The sequence below is a fragment of the Oncorhynchus masou genome, unplaced genomic scaffold, assembly GCF_036934945.1.
Source record: "Oncorhynchus masou masou isolate Uvic2021 unplaced genomic scaffold, UVic_Omas_1.1 unplaced_scaffold_1448, whole genome shotgun sequence".
NCBI classification, from domain to species: Eukaryota; Metazoa; Chordata; class Actinopteri; order Salmoniformes; family Salmonidae; genus Oncorhynchus; species Oncorhynchus masou.
This window is the reverse complement of record NW_027004454.1, coordinates 122,193-145,026: the sequence shown is the minus strand read 5'-3', so window position 1 is coordinate 145,026 and position 22,834 is coordinate 122,193. Positions and strand designations below refer to the sequence as shown.

General features: G+C 50.2%; 1 protein-coding gene across 1 annotated transcript in view; it reads right to left on the bottom strand.

Annotated features, from left to right (window-relative positions):
• Nucleotides 1-2,557: 2,557 nt before the first annotated feature.
• The window catches only part of LOC135530879 (E3 ubiquitin-protein ligase RNF19A-like), a 57,549-nt gene continuing 37,272 nt past the window's right edge, over nucleotides 2,558-22,834 (bottom strand). The window contains 7 exon segments of the mRNA XM_064959050.1: nucleotides 2,558-3,146; nucleotides 3,148-3,256; nucleotides 5,060-5,221; nucleotides 8,036-8,150; nucleotides 11,148-11,310; nucleotides 14,876-15,020; nucleotides 21,413-21,621. Coding sequence (XP_064815122.1) covers nucleotides 2,948-3,146; nucleotides 3,148-3,256; nucleotides 5,060-5,221; nucleotides 8,036-8,150; nucleotides 11,148-11,310; nucleotides 14,876-15,020; nucleotides 21,413-21,621 — 1,102 coding nt within the window. The 3' untranslated portion in view covers nucleotides 2,558-2,947.

Below are 22,834 nucleotides of genomic sequence, written 5' to 3'. Positions count from 1 at the left end.
CTATCATACTACTATGACTGACCCTGTACAACAACACCTATCACACTACTATGACTGACCCTGTACAACAACACCTATCACACTACTATGACTGACCCTGTACAACAACACCTGGGACTGACCCTGTAAAACAATACCTATCATACTACTATGACTGACCCTGTACAACAACACCTATCATACTACTGGGACTGACCCTGTAAAACAACACCTATCACACTATTATGACTGACCCTGTACAACAACACCTGGGACTGACCCTGTAAAACAACACCTATCATACTACTGGGACTGACCCTGTAAAACAACACCTGGGACTGACCCTGTAAAACAACACCTATCACACTACTATGACTGACCCTGTACAACAACACCTATCACACTACTATGACTGACCCTGTAAAATAACACCTATCACACTACTATGACTGACCCTGTAAAACAACACCTATCACACTACTGGGACTGACCCTGTAAAACAACACCTATCACACTACTGGGACTGACCCTGTAAAACAACACCTATCACACTACTGGGACTGACCCTGTAAAACAACACCTATCACACTACTATGACTGACCCTGTAAAACAACACCTATCACACTACTATGACTGACCCTGTACAACAACACCTATCATACTACTATGACTGACCCTGTAAAACAACACCTATCATACTACTATGACTGACCCTGTAAAACAACACCTATCACACTACTGGGACTGACCCTGTAAAACAACACCTATCACACTACTGGGACTGACCCTGTACAACAACACCTATCACACTACTGGGACTGACCCTGTACAACAACACCTATCACACTACTGGGACTGACCCTGTACAACAACACCTATCACACTACTGGGACTAACCCTGTACAACAACACCTATCACACTACTATGACTGACCCTGTACAACAACACCTATCACACTACTATGACTGACCCTGTAAAAACAACACCTATCACACTACTATGACTGACCCTGTAAAACAACACCTATCACACTACTGGGACTGACCCTGTAAAACAAAACCAATCACACTACTATGACTGACCCTGTACAACAACACCTATCACACTACTGGGACTGACCCTGTACAACAACACCTATCATACTACTATGACTGACCCTGTAAAACAACACCTATCATACTACTGGGACTGACCCTGTAAAACAAAACCAATCACACTACTATGACTGACCCTGTAAAACAACACCTATCACACTACTATGACTGACCCTGTACAACAACACCTATCACACTACTATGACTGACCCTGTAAAAACAACACCTATCACACTACTATGACTGACCCTGTAAAACAACACCTATCACACTACTATGACTGACCCTGTAAAACGACACCTATCACACTACTATGACTGACCCTGTACAACAACACCTATCACACTACTATGACTGACCCTGTAAAACAACACCTATCACACTACTATGACTGACCCTGTACAACAACACCTATCATACTACTATGACTGACCCTGTACAACAACACCTATCATACTACTGGGACTGACCCTGTAAAACAACACCTATCATACTACTGGGACTGACCCTGTAAAACAACACCTATCACACTACTGGGACTGACCATGTAAAACAACGCCAATCACACTACTATGACTGACCCTGTAAAACAACACCTATCACACTACTATGACTGACCCTGTACAACAACACCTATCACACTACTATGACTGACCCTGTAAAACAACACCTATCACACTACTATGACTGACCCTGTACAACAACACCTATCACACTACTTGGACTGACCCTGTAAAACAACACCTATCACACTACTATGACTGACCCTGTACAACAACACCTAACACTACTGGGACTGACCCTGTACAACAACACCTATCATACTACTATGACTGACCCTGTAAAACAACACCTTTCATACTACTATGACTGACCCTGTAAAACAACACCTATCACACTACTATGACTGACCCTGTACAACCACACCTATCATACTACTGGGACTGACCCTGTAAAACAACACCTATCATACTACTATGACTGACCCTGTAAAACAACACCTTTCATACTACTATGACTGACCCTGTAAAACAACACCTATCACACTACTATGACTGACCCTGTACAACCACACCTATCATACTACTATGACTGACCCTGTAAAACAACACCTATCACACTACTATGACTGACCCTGTAAAACAACACCTTTCATACTACTATGACTGACCCTGTAAAACAACACCTATCATACTACTATGACTGACCCTGTAAAACAACACCTATCATACTACTATGACTGACCCTGCAAAACAACACCTATCATACTACTATGACTGACCCTGTAAAACAACACCTATCATACTACTATGACTGACCCTGTACAACAACACCTATCATACTACTATGACTGACCCTGTAAAACAACACCTATCATACTACTATGACTGACCCTGTAAAACAACACCTATCACACTACTGGGACTGACCCTGTAAAACAACACCTATCACACTACTATGACTGACCCTGTACAACAACACCTATCATACTACTATGACTGACCCTGTAAAACAACACCTATCATACTACTGACCCTGTAAAACAACACCTATCACACTACTGGGACTGACCCTGTAAAACAACACCTATCACACTACTGGGATTGACCCTGTAAAACAACACCTATCACACTACTGGGACTGACCCTGTACAACAACACCTATCACACTACTGGGACTGACCCTGTACAACAACACCTATCACACTACTGGGACTGACCCTGTACAACAACACCTATCACACTACTGGGACTGACCCTGTAAAACAACACCAATCAGGTGGATGTGACTATTTTGTCTAGTTTTTCTGGCTCATGTGGTGGACATCTTGGTTACTGGCAGAGTGTTGTGTTGATGTCTGTCTGGTTGATGTCATGTGACCGTTTGTCTCTTGAAAAGAACATCTGTTTTCATCTCAACGAGACCAACCTGGTTGAATGAAGGTTCAATCCAATCAAAAAGCACTGACCTGTTCAGGAAGTTGACCATGGCGCTGCCAGACAGAGATCCGGTGATGCTGGCCCCAGCCAGGGCCATAGTGGAGGCGTTCTCACTCAGGTTGTCTCTCATGGCCCATCCGGTCCACGTGGCTCCCGCTGGCACTCAGACTGCCCGTCATGCCCCCCACGCTACCTTCTCCGATGCTGGGGTTGTTCCTGGTGTCCGCCACAGAGGTCGTGTCTGAGGAGACAGGGGAGAGAGCAGGAGTTCATCAGAGCCACTCTATAAACTAAAAGACTAAGGTCTTTCTCTTGTTGGTTTTCTACGGCCTCGTCTTTTCTAGGTCTGTAAACAAGGTCTTTCTCTTGTTGGTTCTCTACGGCCTCGTCTTTTCTAGAAGGTCTGTAACAAGGTCTTTCTCTTGTTGGTTCTCTACGGCCTCGTCTTTTCTAGAAGGTCTGTAACAAGGTCTTTCTCTTGTTGGTTCTCTACGGCCTCGTCTTTTCTAGAAGGTCTGTAACAAGGTCTTTCTCTCGTTGGTTCTCTACGGCCTCGTCTTTTCTAGAAGGTCTGTAAACAAGGTCTTTCTCTTGTTGGTTCTCTACGGCCTCGTCTTTTCTAGAAGGTCTGTAAACAAGGTCTTTCTCTCGTTGGTTCTCTACGGCCTCGTCTTTTCTAGAAGGTTTGTAAACAAGGTTTTTCTCTCGTTGGTTCTCTACGGCCTCATCTTTTCTAGAAGGTCTGTAAACAAGGTCTTTCTCTTGTTGGTTCTCTACGGCCTCGTCTTTTCTAGAAGCTCTGTAAACAAGGTCTTTCTCTTGTTGGTTCTCTACGGCCTCGTCTTTTCTAGAAGGTCTGTAACAAGGTCTTTCTCTCGTTGGTTCTCTACGGCCTCGTCTTTTCTAGAAGGTCTGTAAACAAGGTCTTTCTCTCGTTGGTTCTCTACGGCCTCGTCTTTTCTAGAAGGTCTGTAAACAAGGTCTTTCTCTTGTTGGTTCTCTACGGCTTCGTCTTTTCTAGAAGCTCTGTAAACAAGGTCTTTCTCTTGTTGGTTCTCTACGGCCTCGTCTTTTCTAGAAGGTCTGTAACAAGGTCTTTCTCTCGTTGGTTCTCTACGGCCTCGTCTTTTCTAGAAGGTCTGTAAACAAGGTCTTTCTCTCGTTGGTTCTCTACGGCCTCGTCTTTTCTAGAAGGTCTGTAAACAAGGTCTTTCTCTTGTTGGTTCTCTACGGCCTCGTCTTTTCTAGAAGGTCTGTAAACAAGGTGTTTCTCTTGTTGGTTCTCTACGGCCTCGTCTTTTCTAGAAGGTCTGTAACAAGGTCTTTCTCTCGTTGGTTCTCTACGGCCTTGTCTTTTCTAGAAGGTCTGTAAACAAGGTCTTTCTCTCGTTGGTTCTCTACGGCCTCGTCTTTTCTAGAAGGTCTGTAACAAGGTCTTTCTCTCGTTGGTTCTCTACGGCCTCGTCTTTTCTAGAAGGTCTGTAAACAAGGTCTTTCTCTCGTTGGTTCTCTACGGCCTCGTCTTTTCTAGAAGGTCTGTAAACAAGGTCTTTCTCTCGTTGGTTCTCTACGGCCTCGTCTTTTCTAGAAGGTCTGTAACAAGGTCTTTCTCTTGTTGGTTCTCTACGGCCTCGTCTTTTCTAGAAGGTCTGTAACAAGGTCTTTCTCTTGTTGGTTCTCTACGGCCTCGTCTTTTCTAGAAGGTCTGTAAACAAGGTCTTTCTCTTGTTGGTTCTCTACGGCCTCGTCTTTTCTAGAAGGTCTGTAACAAGGTCTTTCTCTTGTTGGTTCTCTACGGCCTCGTCTTTTCTAGAAGGTCTGTAACAAGGTCTTTCTCTTGTTGGTTCTCTACGGCCTTGTCTTTTCTAGAAGGTCTGTAGTCAAACCTCACCTCTAACATTCTCCTTCTCTAGGAGGGTCAGAAGTCATCAGAGTCCAGTCACAACGAGTCAGTTAACACAACTCATTCAGACTAAACACCAGGTTACTCACAGTGTGTGTGTGTGTGTGTGTGTGTGTGTGTGTGTGTGAGAGAGAGACGTACCAGTAGCTTGCGCTCCGCTCCCTGCGGTCATCTGGTTCTCGTCATCAAACTCGATGCGGACTCCTTTGCCGTTGCCAGTGGAGACCCCACAGCCCCCGCTGCGACACAGAGAGATGGGCACCACACCGTACACGTACGCCAGCATGATGGGCACGCCGATGCCTGGACACACAGACAGAGGGACAGTTAACCACCTCACACCCTGGGGAGGGACACCAGACAACCAGCTCATGTAATCAACCAGAGACCCCTGTGTCTACCGGACAGAGTACAGTACACTGACCACGGGGGACATGATGACAGACTACAGTACACTGACCACAGGGGACATGATGACAGACAGACTACAGTACACTGACCACGGGGGACATGATGACAGACAGACTACAGTATACTGACCACAGGGGACATGATGACAGACAGACTACAGTACACTGACCACAGGGGACATGATGACAGACAGAGTACAGTACACTGACCACAGGGGACATGATGACAGACAGAGTACAGTACACTGACCACAGGGGACATGATGACAGACAGACTACAGTATACTGACCACAGGGGACATGATGACAGACAGACTACAGTATACTGACCACAGGGGACATGATGACAGTACAGTACACTGACCACAGGGGACATGATGACAGACAGAGTACAGTACACTGACCACAGGGGACATGATGACAGACAGACTACAGTATACTGACCACAGGGGACATGATGACAGACAGAGTACAGTACACTGACCACAGGGGACATGATGACAGACAGAGTACAGTACACTGACCACAGGGGACATGATGACAGACAGAGTACAGTACACTGACAACAGGGGACATGATGACAGACAGACTACAGTACACTGACCACAGGGGACATGATGACAGACAGAGTACAGTACACTGACCACAGGGGACATGATGACAGACAGTACACTGACCACAGGGGACATGATGACAGACAGACTACAGTACACTGACCACAGGGGACATGATGACAGACAGACTACAGTATACTGACCACGGGGGACATGATGACAGACTACAGTACACTGACCACAGGGGACATGATGACAGACAGACTACAGTACACTGACCACGGGGGACATGATGACAGACAGACTACAGTATACTGACCACAGGGGACATGATGACAGACAGACTACAGTACACTGACCACAGGGGACATGATGACAGACAGAGTACAGTACACTGACCACAGGGGACATGATGACAGACAGACTACAGTATACTGACCACAGGGGACATGATGACAGTACAGTACACTGACCACAGGGGACATGATGACAGACAGAGTACAGTACACTGACCACAGGGGACATGATGACAGACAGACTACAGTATACTGACCACAGGGGACATGATGACAGACAGTACACTGACCACAGGGGACATGATGACAGACAGAGTACAGTACACTGACCACGGGGGACATGATGACAGACAGTACACTGACCAACAGGGGACATGATGACAGACAGTACACTGACCACAGGGGACATGATGACAGACAGTACAGTACACTGACCACAGGGGACATGATGACAGACAGTACACTGACCACGGGGGACATGATGACAGACAGTACACTGACCACAGGGGACATGATGACAGACAGAGTACAGTACACTGACCACGGGGAACATGATGACAGACAGTACACTGACCACGGGGGACATGATGACAGACAGTACACTGACCAACAGGGGACATGATGACAGACAGTACACTGACCACAGGGGACATGATGACAGACAGTACACTGACCACAGGGGACATGATGACAGACAGATTACAGTACACTGACCACGGGGGACATGATGACAGACAGTACACTGACCACAGGGGACATGATGACAGACAGTACACTGACCACAGGGGACATGATGACAGACAGTACACTGACCACAGGGGACATGATGACAGACAGTACACTGACCACAGGGGACATGATGACAGACAGACTACAGTACACTGACCACAGGGGACATGATGACAGACAGACTACAGTACACTGACCACAGGGGACATGATGACAGACAGACTACAGTACACTGACCACAGGGGACATGATGACAGACAGACTACAGTACACTGACCACAGGGGACATGATGACAGACAGAGTACAGTACACTGACCACAGGGGACATGATGACAGACAGACTACAGTACACTGACCACAGGGGACATGATGACAGACAGTACACTGACCACAGGGGACATGATGACAGACAGTACACTGACCACAGGGGACATGATGACAGACAGACTACAGTACACTGACCACAGGGGACATGATGACAGACAGACTACAGTACACTGACCACAGGGGACATGATGACAGACAGACTACAGTACACTGACCACAGGGGACATGATGACAGACAGAGTACAGTACACTGACCACAGGGGACATGATGACAGACAGAGTACAGTACACTGACCACAGGGGACATGATGACAGACAGAGTACAGTACACTGACCACAGGGGACATGATGACAGACAGAGTACAGTACACTGACCACATGGGACATGATGACAGACAGACTACAGTACACTGACCACAGGGGACATGATGACAGACAGAGTACAGTACACTGACCACAGGGGACATGATGACAGACAGAGTACAGTACACTGACCACATGGGACATGATGACAGACTACAGTATACTGACCACAGGGGACATGATGACAGACTACAGTACACTGACCACAGGGGACATGATGACAGACAGAGTACAGTACACTGACCACAGGGGCCATGATGACAGACAGAGTACAGTACACTGACCACAGGGGACATGATGACAGACAGACTACAGTACACTGACCACAGGGGACATGATGACAGACAGACTACAGTACACTGACCACAGGGGACATGATGACAGACAGTACACTGACCACAGGGGACATGATGACAGACAGACTACAGTATACTGACCAACAGAGACGGCTGCCACCACAGGAGACATGATGACAGACAGAGTGACTCCTCCTGCTATCACCAGGTTCCTCCGGTGAGGAGAGGTGTCCTTCCCCTCATAGCGGTTATAGATCTAACAGACAGACAGACGGGTTAGAGGTCAGAGGTTATAGATCTAACAGACAGACAGACGGGTTAGAGGTCAGAGGTTATAGATCAGACAGAGTGACTCCTCCTGCTATCACCAGGTTCCTCCGGTGAGGAGAGGTGTCCTTCCCCTCATAGCGGTTATAGATCTAACAGACAGACGGGTTAGAGGTCAGAGGTTATAGATCAGACAGAGTGACTCCTCCTGCTACCACCAGGTTCCTCCGGTGAGGAGAGGTGTCCTTCCCCTCATAGCGGTTATAGATCTAACAGACAGACAGACGGGTTAGAGGTCAGAGGTTATAGATCTAACAGACAGACGGGTTAGAGGTCAGAGGTTAAAGATCAGACAGAGTGACTCCTCCTGCTATCACCAGGTTCCTCCGGTGAGGAGAGGTGTCCTTCCCCTCATAGCGGTTATAGATCTAACAGACAGACAGACGGGTTAGAGGTCAGAGGTTATAGATCAGACAGAGTGACTCCTCCTGCTACCACCAGGTTCCTCCGGTGAGGAGAGGTGTCCTTCCCCTCATAGCGGTTATAGATCTAACAGACAGACAGACGGGTTAGAGGTCAGAGGTTATAGATCAGACAGAGTGACTCCTCCTGCTATCACCAGGTTCCTCCGGTGAGGAGAGGTGTCCTTCCCCTCATAGCGGTTATAGATCTAACAGACAGACAGACGGGTTAGAGGTCAGAGGTTATAGATCAGACAGAGTGACTCCTCCTGCTATCACCAGGTTCCTCCGGTGAGGAGAGGTGTCCTTCCCCTCATAGCGGCTATAGATCTAACAGACAGACAGACGGGTTAGAGGTCAGAGGTTATAGATCAGACAGACAGACAGACAGACGGGTTAGAGGTCAGAGGTTATAGATCAGACAGACAGGGGTTAAAGGTCAGGGGTTATAGATCAGACAGACAGACCAACAGACAGACGGGTTAGAGGTCAGAGGTTATAGATCAAACAGACAGACATACAGGGGTTAAAGGTCAGGGGTTATAGATCAGACAGACCGACATACAGACGGGTTAGGGGTCAGAGGTTATAGTTCAGACAGACATACAGGAGTTAAAGGTCAGGGGTTATAGATCAGACAGACTGGGTTAGAGGTCAGAGGTTATAGATCAGACAGACGGACATACAGGGGTTAAAGGTCAGGGGTTATGGATCTGACAGACATACAGGGGTTATAGATCAGACAGACTGGGTTAAAGGTCAGGGGTCATGGATTTGACAGATGGGGGTTAAAGGTCAGGGGTCATGGATCTGACAGATGGGGGTTACAGGTCAGGGGTCATGGATCTGACAGATGGAGGTTAGAGGTCATGGATCTGACCGGGGTTAAGTCAGGGGTCACCGTACTGTGAGGAGAACCATGACTCTCGACTTACTGAAAACACATCACATGAGTGATGCAGTGGTTCCATCTATTGGCTAACGTTATTATTCTGTCTGTGTTCATATAAAACAACTGTATTATTCTGTCTGTGTTCATATAAAACAACTGTATTATTCTGTCTGTGTTCATATAAAACAACCGTATTATTCTGTCTGTGTTCATATAAAACAACTGTATTATTCTGTGTTCATATAAAACAACTGTATTATTCTGTGTTCATATAAAACTGTATTATTCTGTCTGTGTTCATATAAAACAACTGTATTATTCTGTGTTCATATAAAACAACTGTATTATTCTGTGTTCATATAAAACAACTGTATTATTCTGTCTGTGTTCATATAAAACAACCGTATTATTCTGTGTTCATATAAAACAACTGTATTATTCTGTCTGTGTTCATATAAAACAACTGTATTATTCTGTCTGTGTTCATATAAAACTGTATTATTCTGTGTTCATATAAAACAACTGTATTATTCTGTGTTCATATAAAACAACTGTATTATTCTGTCTGTGTTCAAATAAAACAACTGCATTATTCAGTCTGTTTTCATATAAAACTGTATTATTCTGTCTGTGTTCATATAAAACTGTATTATTCTGTCTGTGTTCATATAAAACAACTGTATTATTCTGTCTGTGTTCATATAAAACAACTGTATTATTCTGTCTGTGTTCATATAAAACTGTATTATTCTGTCTGTGTTCATATAAAACTGTATTATTCTGTGTTCATATAAAACAACTGTATTATTCTGTCTGTGTTCATATAAAACAACTGTATTATTCTGTCTGTGTTCATATAAAACAACTGTATTAGTCTGTGTTCATATAAAACTGTATTATTCTGTGTTCATATAAAACAACTGTATTATTCTGTCTGTGTTCATATAAAACAACTGTATTAGTCTGTGTTCATATAAACTATATTATTCTGTGTTCATATAAAACAACTGTATTATTCTGTGTTCATATAAAACAACTGTATTATTCTGTCTGTGTTCATATAAAACAACTGTATTATTCTGTCTGTGTTCATATAAAACAACTGTATTAGTCTGTGTTCATATAAAACTGTATTATTCTGTGTTCATATAAAACAACTGTATTATTCTGTCTGTGTTCATATAAAACAACTGTATTAGTCTGTGTTCATATAAACTATATTATTCTGTGTTCATATAAAACAACTGTATTATTCTGTGTTCATATAAAACAACTGTATTATTCTGTCTGTGTTCATATAAAACAACTGTATTATTCTGTCTGTGTTCATATAAAACTATATTATTCTGTGTTCATATAAAACAAGCCTGTGTAATCATTGACTCGTACACAGTAGTTGTTGGGAACAACGCTACAGGTTAAGTTCTCCAGTACATTCCTCCATCTTTAGTCCACGAGCTTATTATCATCTTTCTGGATGACCAGACACCCAGACTTCCACCTGATCACCCCGTTTACAGCACAGGCCCATTACTGATGAACGGCGTCTCTGTTGTCTGGTCACGCATCTGTCAACACGACGGCTGACGTCATCTGATGACCTCAGTCTGCCGTGTGTCAGGGTCAAGCTCACCTTCCTCCCCACGTACACAGGGATGCCTATGATCATGGCGGGGACGGCGATGCCAGCGATCAGAGCGATGCCCACCGGAGCGCCCACCAGCGTGCCCAGCTGCCACAGGATCTTCTTCTTCCTGCTCCACGGCTTCCTGCCCCAGAAGGTACATCCTGACGGGCTGGGGGACGGAGAGAGATGATTACAACCCAACCCTGACTGGCTGGGGGACGGAGAGAGATGATTACAACCCAACCCTGACTGGCTGGGGGACGGAGAGAGATGATTACAACCCAACCCTGACGGGCTGGAGAGAGATGATTACAACCCAACCCTGACTGGCTGGGGACGGAGAGATGATTACAACCCAACCCTGACAGGCTGGGGGGGGGCGGAGAGAGATGATTACAACCCAACCCTGACAGGCTGGGGGGGCGGAGAGAGATGATTACAACCCAACCCTGACAGGCTGGGGGGCGGAGAGAGATGATTACAACCCAACCCTGACAGGCTGGGGGCGGAGAGAGATGATTACAACCCAACCCTGACAGGCTGGGGGGGCGGAGAGAGATGATTACAACCCAACCCTGACTGGCTGGGGACGGAGAGAGATGACTACAACCCAACCCTGACGGGCTGGGGGACGGAGAGAGATGATAACAACCCAACCCTGACAGGCTGGGGGACGGAGAGAGATGATTACAACCCAACCCTGACTGGCTGGGGGACGGAGAGAGATGACTACAACCCAACCCTGACTGGCTGGGGGACGGACAGAGATGATTACAACCCAACCCTGACAGGCTGGGGGGGGACGGAGAGAGATGATTACAACCCAACCCTGACGGGCTGGGGGGAGATGACTACAACCCAACCCTGACGGGCTGGGGGAGACGACTACAACCCAACCCTGACAGGCTGGGGGGACGGAGAGAGATGATTACAACCCAACCCTGACGGGCTGGGGGAGATGACTACAACCCAACCCTGACGGGCTGGAGGGAGACGACTACAACCCAACCCTGACAGGCTGGGGGGGGACGGAGAGAGATGATTACAACCCAACCCTGACAGGCTGGGGGACGGAGAGAGATGATTACAACCCAACCCTGACTGGCTGGGGGACGGACAGAGATGATTACAACCCATCCCTGACTGGCTGGGGGATGGAGAGAGATGATTACAACCCAACCCTGACTGGCTGGGGGACGGAGAGAGATGATTACAACCCAACCCTGACTGGCTGGGGGACGGAGAGAGATGACTACAACCCAACCCTGACTGGCTGGGGGATGGAGAGAGATGACTACAACCCAACCCTGACTGGCTGGGGGACGGAGAGAGATGATTACAACCCAACCCTGACAGGCTGGGGGGCGGAGAGAGATGATTACAACCCAACCCTGACTGGCTGACCAGGGGAGAGAGATGATTACAACCCAACCCTGACTGGCTGGGGGACGGAGAGAGATGATTACAACCCAACCCTGACTGGCTGGGGGATGGAGAGAGATGATTACAACCCAACCCTGACTGGCTGGGGGATGGAGAGAGATGATTACAACCCAACCCTGACTGGCTGGGGGATGGAGAGAGATGACTACAACCCAACCCTGACTGGCTGGGGGATGGAGAGAGATGATTACAACCCAACCCTGACTGGCTGGGGGACGGAGAGAGATGATTACAACCCAACCCTGACTGGCTGGACAGAGATGATAACAACCCAACCCTGACAGGCTGGACAGAGATGATAACAACCCAACCCTGACTGGCTGGGGGGAGATGATTACAACCCAACCCTGACTGGCTGGGGGGAGATGATTACAACCCAACCCAGACAGGCTGGACAGAGATGATAACAACCCAACCCTGACTGGCTGGGGGATGGAGAGAGATGACTACAACCCAACCCTGACAGGCTGGGGGACGGAGAGAGATGATTACAACCCAACCCTGACTGGCTGGGGGATGGAGAGAGATGACTACAACCCAACCCTGACAGGCTGGGGGACGGAGAGAGATGATTACAACCCAACCCTGACAGGCTGGACAGAGATGATTACAACCCAACCCTGACTGGCTGGGGGGAGATGATTACAACCCAACCCTGACTGGCTGGGGGACGGAGAGAGATGATTACAACCCAACCCTGACTGGCTGGGGGACGGAGAGAGATGATTACAACCCAACCCTGACAGGCTGGGGGATGGAGAGAGATGATTACAACCCAACCCTGACAGGCTGGGGGATGGAGAGAGATGATTACAACCCAACCCTGACAGGCTGGGGGACGGAGAGAGATGATTACAACCCAACCCTGACAGGCTGACCAGGGGACAGAGATGATTACAACCCAACCCTGACAGGCTGGGGGATGGAGAGAGATGATTACAACCCAACCCTGACTGGCTGGGGGACGGAGAGAGATGATTACAACCCAACCCTGACTGGCTGGGGACGGAGAGAGATGATTACAACCCAACCCTGACTGGCTGGGGGACGGAGAGAGATGATTACAACCCAACCCTGACAGGCTGGGGACGGAGAGAGATGATTACAACCCAACCCTGACTGGCTGGGGGCGGAGAGAGATGATTACAACCCAACCCTGACTGGCTGGGGGACGGAGAGAGATGATTACAACCCAACCCTGACAGGCTGGGGGACGGAGAGAGATGATTACAACCCAACCCTGACTGGCTGGGGGCGGAGAGATGATTACAACCCAACCCTGACTGGCTGGGGGACGGAGAGAGATGATTACAACCCAACCCTGACTGGCTGGGGAGAGATGATTACAACCCAACCCTGACAGGCTGGGGGATGGAGAGAGATGATTACAACCCAACCCTGACTGGCTGGGGGACGGAGAGAGATGACTACAACCCAACCCTGACTGGCTGGGGGACGGAGAGAGATGATTACAACCCAACCCTGACAGGCTGGGGGGCGGAGAGAGATGATTACAACCCAACCCTGACGGGCTGGGGGGGACGGAGAGATGATTACAACCCAACCCTGACAGGCTGGGGGACGGAGAGAGATGATTACAACCCAACCCTGACTGGCTGGGGGACGGAGAGAGATGATTACAACCCAACCCTGACTGGCTGGGGGATGGAGAGAGATGATTACAACCCAACCCTGACTGGCTGGGGGATGGAGAGAGATGATTACAACCCAACCCTGACGGGCTGACCAGGGGACAGAGATGATAACAACCCAACCCTGACAGGCTGGACAGAGATGATAACAACCCAACCCTGACAGGCTGACCAGGGGACAGAGATGATAACAACCCAACCCTGACAGGCTGACCAGGGGACAGAGATGATTACAACCCAACCCTGACAGGCTGACCAGGGGACAGAGATGATAACAACCCAACCCTGACAGGCTGACCAGGGGACAGAGATGATAACAACCCAACCCTGACAGGCTGACCAGGGGACAGAGATGATAACAACCCAACCCTGACAGGCTGACCAGGGGACAGAGATGATAACAACCCAACCCTGACAGGCTGACCAGGGGACAGAGATGATAACAACCCAACCCTGACAGGCTGACCAGGGGACAGAGATGATAACAACCCAACCCTGACAGGCTGACCAGGGGACAGTCTAGGGCATATAGCCTAGCAGAACTCTGGCTATTCAGAGGCATAACACTGTGGTTACTGTATAGATAGTGATGCACGACTCCCTGAGTGTTGACAGACTCCTCACCCCTCGGCCTCTCACCTCAGGTAGTGCAGGTCAGAGATCTCCTTCATGCAGAGCCAGCAGAACTCACAGCCGCACACGGCGCAGGTCATGTGGTTGCAGCTGCCGTCGTTCATCTTGATGATGTAAGCAGCGCAGCGCGGACACGGCTTGATGTCATCGGCTGGGGATGAAGGAATAGAAACGCCGTGTTTGTTGTTAAAACAAAAACAGTGGACCACACCTCCCCTTAAATCCCAGACAGCACATACACCCTCTTGTTCATCGAGAACATTCCCAACCTACCTACCTCCTATTGCCAGAGGCAGTATTCCCGGTTCCCATCTGGCCACACGAGGACCGCGGTGGTAAAGGAGGGAAAAACCGTGTCATCTATTTTAGGACAAGGCCGTAACGTAACAAAATGTGAAAAACGTCAAGGGGTCTGAATACTTTCTGAATGAATGTATCCCAGTTGAAAACCTTTCGTTTGTTCTTCTCTGACATAGAAGAAGGCTCCATAAAACCTAAATATAACAACATAATATAAAACAATCATTTCACCAGCGTCTTATTTCACAGGGCTTCATTCTATGTTTCCTTCCACAGGAGACAGGAGAGATAGAAACGTCCTCTCACTGTCAACTACGTTTATTTTCAGCAAACTTAACATGTGTAAATATTTGTATAGGCCCTTCTCCACAGATTGCTCAGTTTGGCTGGGCGGCCCGCTCTTGTCTTGGTGGTTCCAAACTTCTTCCATTTAAGAATGATGGAGGAAACTGTTCTTGGGGACCTTCAATGCTGCAGAAATGTTTTGGTACCCTTCCCCAGATCTGTGCCTCGAACACAATCCTGTCTCGGAGCTCTACGGACAATTTCTTCGACCTCATGGCTTGGTTTTTGCTCTGACATGCACTGTCAACTGTGGGACCTTAAATAAAGTATTTCTGTTTTTTAATTTTTTAATACATTTGCTAAAATTTCTAAAAACCTGTTTTGCTTTGTCATGAAGTATTGTGTGTAGATTGACGAGGGGAAAAAAAACTAATTTAATCAATTTTAGAGCACTTTTTGCCAGTCCTGTCTGGTCCAGCGACGGTGGGTTTGTGCCCATAGGTGATGTCTGGTGAGGACCTGCCTTTACAACAGGCCTACAAGCCCTCAGTCCAGCCTCTCTCAGCCTATTGAGGACATTCTGAGCACTGATGGAGGGATTGTGCGTTCCTAATGTAACTCGGGCAGTTGTTGTTGCCATCCTGTACCTGTCCCACAGGTGTGATGTTTGGATGTACCGATCCTGTGCAGGTGTTGTTACACGTGGTCTGCCACTGAGAGGACGGTCAGCTGTCCGTCCTGTCTCCCTGAAGCGCTGTCTTTGGCGTCTCACAGTTCAGACATTGCAATTTATTGCCCTGGCCACGTCTGCAGTCCTCATGCCTCCTTGCAGCATGCCTAAGGCACGTTCATGTAGATGAGCAGGGACCCTGGGCATTTTTCTTCTGGTGTTTATCTTAATGTAATGGCATGAAAAAAATGGCTGATTATTATCAATGACAAGTTGTCCAGTACAGGAAATCCTGACTTGTACCCTAGTTTCTAGAAAGACCCAGAGACATCAGTGTCCAGAAGACACCTGCACCAGGTGAGTCCCCTCCCCTTGTAGAACCCTCCCAGTGGTAGATCAGTGTCCAGAAGACACCTGCACCAGGTGAGTCCCCCCTTTTAGAACCCTCCCAGTGGTAGATCAGTGTCCAGAATACACCTGCACCAGGTGAGTCCCCTCCCCTTGTAGAACCCTCCCAGTGGTAGATCGGTGTCCAGAAGACACCTGCACCAGGTGAGACCCCTCCCCTTGTAGAACCCTCCCAGTGGTAGATCAGTGTCCAGAAGACACCTGCACCAGGTGAGACCCCTCCCCTTGTAGAACCCTCCCAGTGGTAGATCAGTGTCCAGAAGACACCTGCACGAGGTGAGTCAGGTCCCCTTGTAGAACCCTCCCAGTGGTAGATCAGTGTCCAGAAGACACCTGCACCAGGTGAGTCCCCTCCCCTTGTAGAACCCTCCCAGTGGTAGATCGGTGTCCAGAATACACCTGCACCAGGTGAGTCCCCTCCCCTTGTAGAACCCTCCCAGTGGTAGATCAGTGTCCAGAAGACACCTGCACCAGGTGAGTCCCTCCCCTTGTAGAACCCTCCCAGTGGTAGATCAGTGTCCAGAAGACACCTGCACCAGGTGAGTCAGGTCCCCTTGTAGAAACCTCCCAGTGGTAGATCAGTGTCCAGAAGACACCTGCACCAGGTGAGTCCCCTCCCCTTGTAGAACCCTCCCAGTGGTAGATCAGTGTCCAGAAGACACCTGTACCAGGTGAGTCCCCTCCCCTTGTAGAACCCTCCCAGTGGTAGATCAGTGTCCAGAAGACACCTGCACCAGGTGAGTCCCCTCCCCTTGTAGAACCCTCCCAGTGGTAGATCAGTGTCCAGAAGACACCTGCACCAGGTGAGTCAGGTCCCCTTGTAAAACCCTCCAGTGGTAGATCAGTGTCCAGAAGACACCTGCACCAGGTGAGTCCCCTCCCCTTGTAAAACCCTCCAGTGGTAGATCAGTGTCCAGAAGACACCTGCACCAGGTGAGTCAGGTCCCCTTGTAGAACCCTCCCAGTGGTAGATCAGTGTCCAGAAGACACCTGCACCAGGTGAGTCAGGTCCCCTTGTAAGACCCTCCAGTGGTAGATCACAAGATAAATTGTTGCAACACATTGTGTTCAAATCTTACACCAATTATTCCATCCATTGACTGGTCCACAATGTTTACTCTATATTGTTCCAATCATTTGTTCCGAACAAGAAATCTGACGCCACCTGAAGCTTTAGGGCCTCTCATATGAACGTTGTGTCCAAACCAAGAATCACCATCCAAGTCAACAGTGGAGTTTCATTCAAATAAATAAGGCCTGGGTTTGCGGCCTGGGTTTGCGGCCTGGGTTTGCGGCCTGGGTTTGCGGCCTGGGTTTGCGGCCTGGGTTTAAGGCCTGGGTTTAAGGCTTGCAGTAGTAATGTTGTTAGTGTACCGTTTGTGGTCGTCCATCCATTAACGTTCCTGTGAATTCAAGAAATTCGTTTAGCACTTACGGACTGACTGGGCAGATGGTTCCCAGCCTGCAGGTCCAGCTCCCCCGGCCCCCTGTGTTCGCCCCTCGGGATCAGGAGATCGTTTAATCATCCTCCCATTCCCCGAAATGTAGACATCTCTCCCAGCCGGGATCTCTGGTAGGAGTGTTCTGAAGTGGCGTTATGACTCAACCTGTGTGGGACTTTGGCCGATCTGATAAACACCCTCTCAAAATGTTTGGCTGCTCTTCAGATGTTGCTTCAGCTGGGAGGACATCCACTTTATCGTCGACCCCCCCCCTGAAATGTAACCTTCACGACTCCTGGGTCCCGGCCTCTCTTCTCTCATCCTTTCGGTGGCCAGAATCCTGGGTCCCGGGCCTCTCTTTTCTCATCCTTTCGGTGGCCAGACTCCTGGGTCCCGGCCTCTCTTCTCTCATCCTTTCGGTGGCTCTGACACCAGCTCTCAGCACAGCCCCTTGGTGAGCAGCTCTGACACCAGCTCACAGCACAGCCCCTTGGTGAGCAGCTCTGACACCAGCTCACAGCACAGCCCCTTGGTGAGCAGCTCTGACACCAGCTCACAGCACAGCCCCTTGGTGAGCAGCTCTGACACCAGCTCACAGCACAGCCCCTTGGTGAGCAGCTCTGACACCAGCTCACAGCCCGTTGGTGAGCAGCTCTGACACCAGCTCACAGCCCGTTGGTGAGCAGCTCTGACACCAGCTCACAGCACAACCCCTTGGTGAGCAGCTCTGACACCAGCTCACAGCACAGCCCCTTGGTGAGCAGGTCTGACAGCAGCTCACAGCACAGTCCCTTGGTGAGCAGCTCTGACAGCAGCTCACAGCACAGCCCCTTGGTGAGCAGGTCTGACAGCAGCTCACAGCACAGCCCCTTGGTGAGCAGCTCTGACAGCAGCTCACAGCCCCTTGGTGAGCAGCTCTGACAGCAGCTCACAGCACAGCCCCTTGGTGAGCAGGTCTGACAGCAGCTCACAGCACAGCCCCTTGGTGAGCAGCTCTGACAGCAGCTCACAGCACAGCCCCTTGGTGAGCAGCTCTGACACCAGCTCACAGCACAGCCCCTTGGTGAGCAGCTCTGACAGCAGCTCACAGCACAGCCCCTTGGTGAGCAGCTCTGACAGCAGCTCACAGCACAGCCCCTTGGTGAGCAGCTCTGACAGCAGCTCACAGCACAGCCCCTTGGTGAGCAGCTCTGACAGCAGCTCACAGCACAGCCCCTTGGTGAGCAGCTCTGACAGCAGCTCACAGCACAGCCCCTTGGTGAGCAGCTCTGACACCAGCTCACAGCACAGCCCCTTGGTGAGCAGCTCTGACACCAGCTCACAGCCCCTTGGTGAGCAGCTCTGACAGCAGCTCACAGCACAGCCCCTTGGTGAGCAGCTCTGACACCAGCTCACAGCCCGTTGGCCAGCAGCTCTGACACCAGCTCACAGCACAGCCCCTTGGTGAGCAGGTCTGACACCAGCTCACAGCCCCTTGGTGAGCAGCTCTGACAGCAGCTCACAGCACAGCCCGTTGGTGAGCAGCTCTGACACCAGCTCACAGCACAGCCCCTTGGTGAGCAGCTCTGACACCAGCTCACAGCACAGCCCCTTGGTGAGCAGCTCTGACACCAGCTCACAGCACAGTCCCTTGGTGAGCAGGTCTGACAGCAGCTCACAGCACAGCCCCTTGGTGAGCAGGTCTGACAGCAGCTCACAGCACAGCCCCTTGGTGAGCAGGTCTGACAGCAGCTCACAGCCCCTTGGTGAGCAGGTCTGACACCAGCTCACAGCACAGCCCCTTGGTGAGCAGGTCTGACAGCAGCTCACAGCCCCTTGGTGAGCAGCTCTGACACCAGCTCACAGCACAGCCCCTTGGTGAGCAGCTCTGACAGCAGCTCACAGCACAGCCCCTTGGTGAGCAGCTCTGACAGCAGCTCACAGCACAGCCCCTTGGTGAGCAGCTCTGACAGCAGCTCACAGCACAGCCCCTTGGTGAGCAGGTCTGACAGCAGCTCACAGCACAGCCCCTTGGTGAGCAGCTCTGACAGCAGCTCACAGCCCCTTGGTGAGCAGGTCTGACAGCAGCTCACAGCCCCTTGGTGAGCAGGTCTGACAGCAGCTCACAGCCCCTTGGTGAGCAGGTCTGACAGCAGCTCACAGCCCCTTGGTGAGCAGGTCTGACAGCAGCTCACAGCCCCTTGGTGAGCAGGTCTGACAGCAGCTCACAGCCCCTTGGTGAGCAGCTCTGACACCAGCTCACAGCACAGCCCCTTGGTGAGCAGGTCTGACAGCAGCTCACAGCCCCTTGGTGAGCAGCTCTGACACCAGCTCACAGCACAGCCCCTTGGTGAGCAGCTCTGACAGCAGCTCACAGCACAGCCCCTTGGTGAGCAGCTCTGACAGCAGCTCACAGCACAGCCCCTTGGTGAGCAGCTCTGACAGCAGCTCACAGCACAGCCCCTTGGTGAGCAGGTCTGACAGCAGCTCACAGCACAGCCCCTTGGTGAGCAGCTCTGACAGCAGCTCACAGCACAGCCCCTGGTGAGCAGCTCTGACACCAGCTCACAGCACAGCCCCTTGGTGAGCAGCTCTGACAGCAGCTCACAGCACAGCCCCTTGGTGAGCAGCTCTGACAGCAGCTCACAGCACAGCCCCTTGGTGAGCAGCTCTGACACCAGCTCACAGCCCCTTGGTGAGCAGCTCTGACAGCAGCTCACAGCCCCTTGGTGAGCAGGTCTGACAGCAGCTCACAGCCCCTTGGTGAGCAGCTCTGACACCAGCTCACAGCACAGCCCCTTGGTGAGCAGCTCTGACAGCAGCTCCCTCATCTTTTCTGCTGTGTCTTCGTTGTCCTCATCAGACAGGACTATTATAGACACTGTACGTCTGGGTACAACCGGTTCGTTGGGTTCTACTTTGGGGTCGTTTTTCCACAATACTATCCATTCTTGGACCCCCCGGGTCAATACCAATCACAGATTTCTTCAGTTTTCTGCTCCAAATCGAGGTTCTATGAGCAGCTTCTCCAGGTAGTCATGGAGACCGCTCACCTTCCTGTTTATTTGCTTGTCCATTGAACAACTTCCTATCGTTCACTATACCAGCGGCGTGGTTTTCACCGAAGAGAGTCTCCGCTTGGTTACTTTCCGTCAGACCTTCAGCAGCAGACTGCTCACGTACGGTTAAACATAGACGACTGGTTTTAAAGTCATTCAACTAACTTTAGGCAGTTTACGTGTTTACCATCTTGCGCGCGCGCGTTTACCATCTTGCGCGCGCGCGTTTACCATCTTGCGCGCGCGCGTTTACCATCTTGCGCGCGCGTTTACCATCTTGCGCGCGCGCGTTTACCATCTTGCGCGCGCGCGTTTACCATCTTGCGCGCGCGCGTTTACCATCTTGCGCGCGCGCGTTTACCATCTTGCGCGCGTGTTTACCATCTTGTGTGTGTGTTACCTGCAGCACCACTCTCCTGGCTGTAGCTCAGAGACGAGGAGCTGAAGGTACGTAGCCTCAGGCTCTGGGCTCTCTGCTGCCGGGCGGCATCACACGTCTGGTTGGGGTGCCACAGCTGCTTACAGTGGTAACAGAACTCCGTGCCACACCCCTCACGTCCACACGTGATCTTAGGACAGCTGGCACAGCCAAAGGCAATGACTGCATACCTACAAAACCAGAGGGAGAAACAGGTCAGGGTTCCATCTTCCAGGACAGAAGGGGACACAACGCTCTCTGTGCTCAATGTCTAGGAGTCTCTGCCTGAGTCGTCAGAACACCCCCTGTTTCTAGCGATGTTCATTCATTCAGCTTCCAAAAAAATCTAGCTTGTACTAATTCAGCCCAGACAGTTGTCCCCTGCCTGTCTCTCTCTCTCTCTCTCTCTCTCTTTCCCTGAGAACCCTCAGACAGAACCCTCAGACAGAACCCTCAGACAGAACCCTCAGACAGAACCCTCAGACAGAACCCTCAGACAGAACCCTCAGACAGGACCCTCAGACAGGACCCTCAGACAGGACCCTCAGACAGGACCCTCAGACAGAACCCTCAGACAGAACCCTCAGACAGAACCCTCAGACAGAACCCTCAGACAGAACCCTCAGACAGAACCCTCAGACAGAACCCTCAGACAGAACCCTCAGACAGAACCCTCAGACAGAACCCTCAGACAGAACCCTCAGACAGAACCCTCAGACAGAACCCTCAGACAGAACCCTCAGACAGAACCCTCAGACAGAACCCTCAGACAGAACCCTCAGACAGAACCCTCAGACAGAACCCTCAGACAGAACCCTCAGACAGTTGTCCCCTGCCTGTCTCTCTCTCTCTCTTTCCCTGAGAACCCTCAGACAGAACCCTCAGACAGAACCCTCAGACAGAACCCTCAGACAGAACCCTCAGACAGAACCCTCAGACAGAACCCTCAGACAGAACCCTCAGACAGAACGCTCAGACAGAACGCTCAGACAGAACGCTCAGACAGAACGCTCAGACAGAACGCTCAGACAGAACCCTCAGACAGAACCCTCAGACAGAACCCTCAGACAGAACCCTCAGACAGAACCCTCAGACAGAACCCTCAGACAGAACCCTCAGACAGAACCCTCAGACAGAACCCTCAGACAGAACCCTCAGACAGAACCCTCAGACAGAACCCTCAGACAGTTGTCCCCTGCCTGTCTCTCCCTCTCTCTCCAGGGTACTGCAGGCTAGCTCAGTGCTGCCCCCCTCTCATTGAATAACTCCGGTTGAAGGCCGACCAGGGTACTGCAGGCTGCCACTAGCTACTAAATTATCCTTAGAACTTCTGTGTGCAATTTTGAAAACAATCAATGCAAGGACATACATCTGGTGTATTAGAAGCAGTTATTGGCACAATGA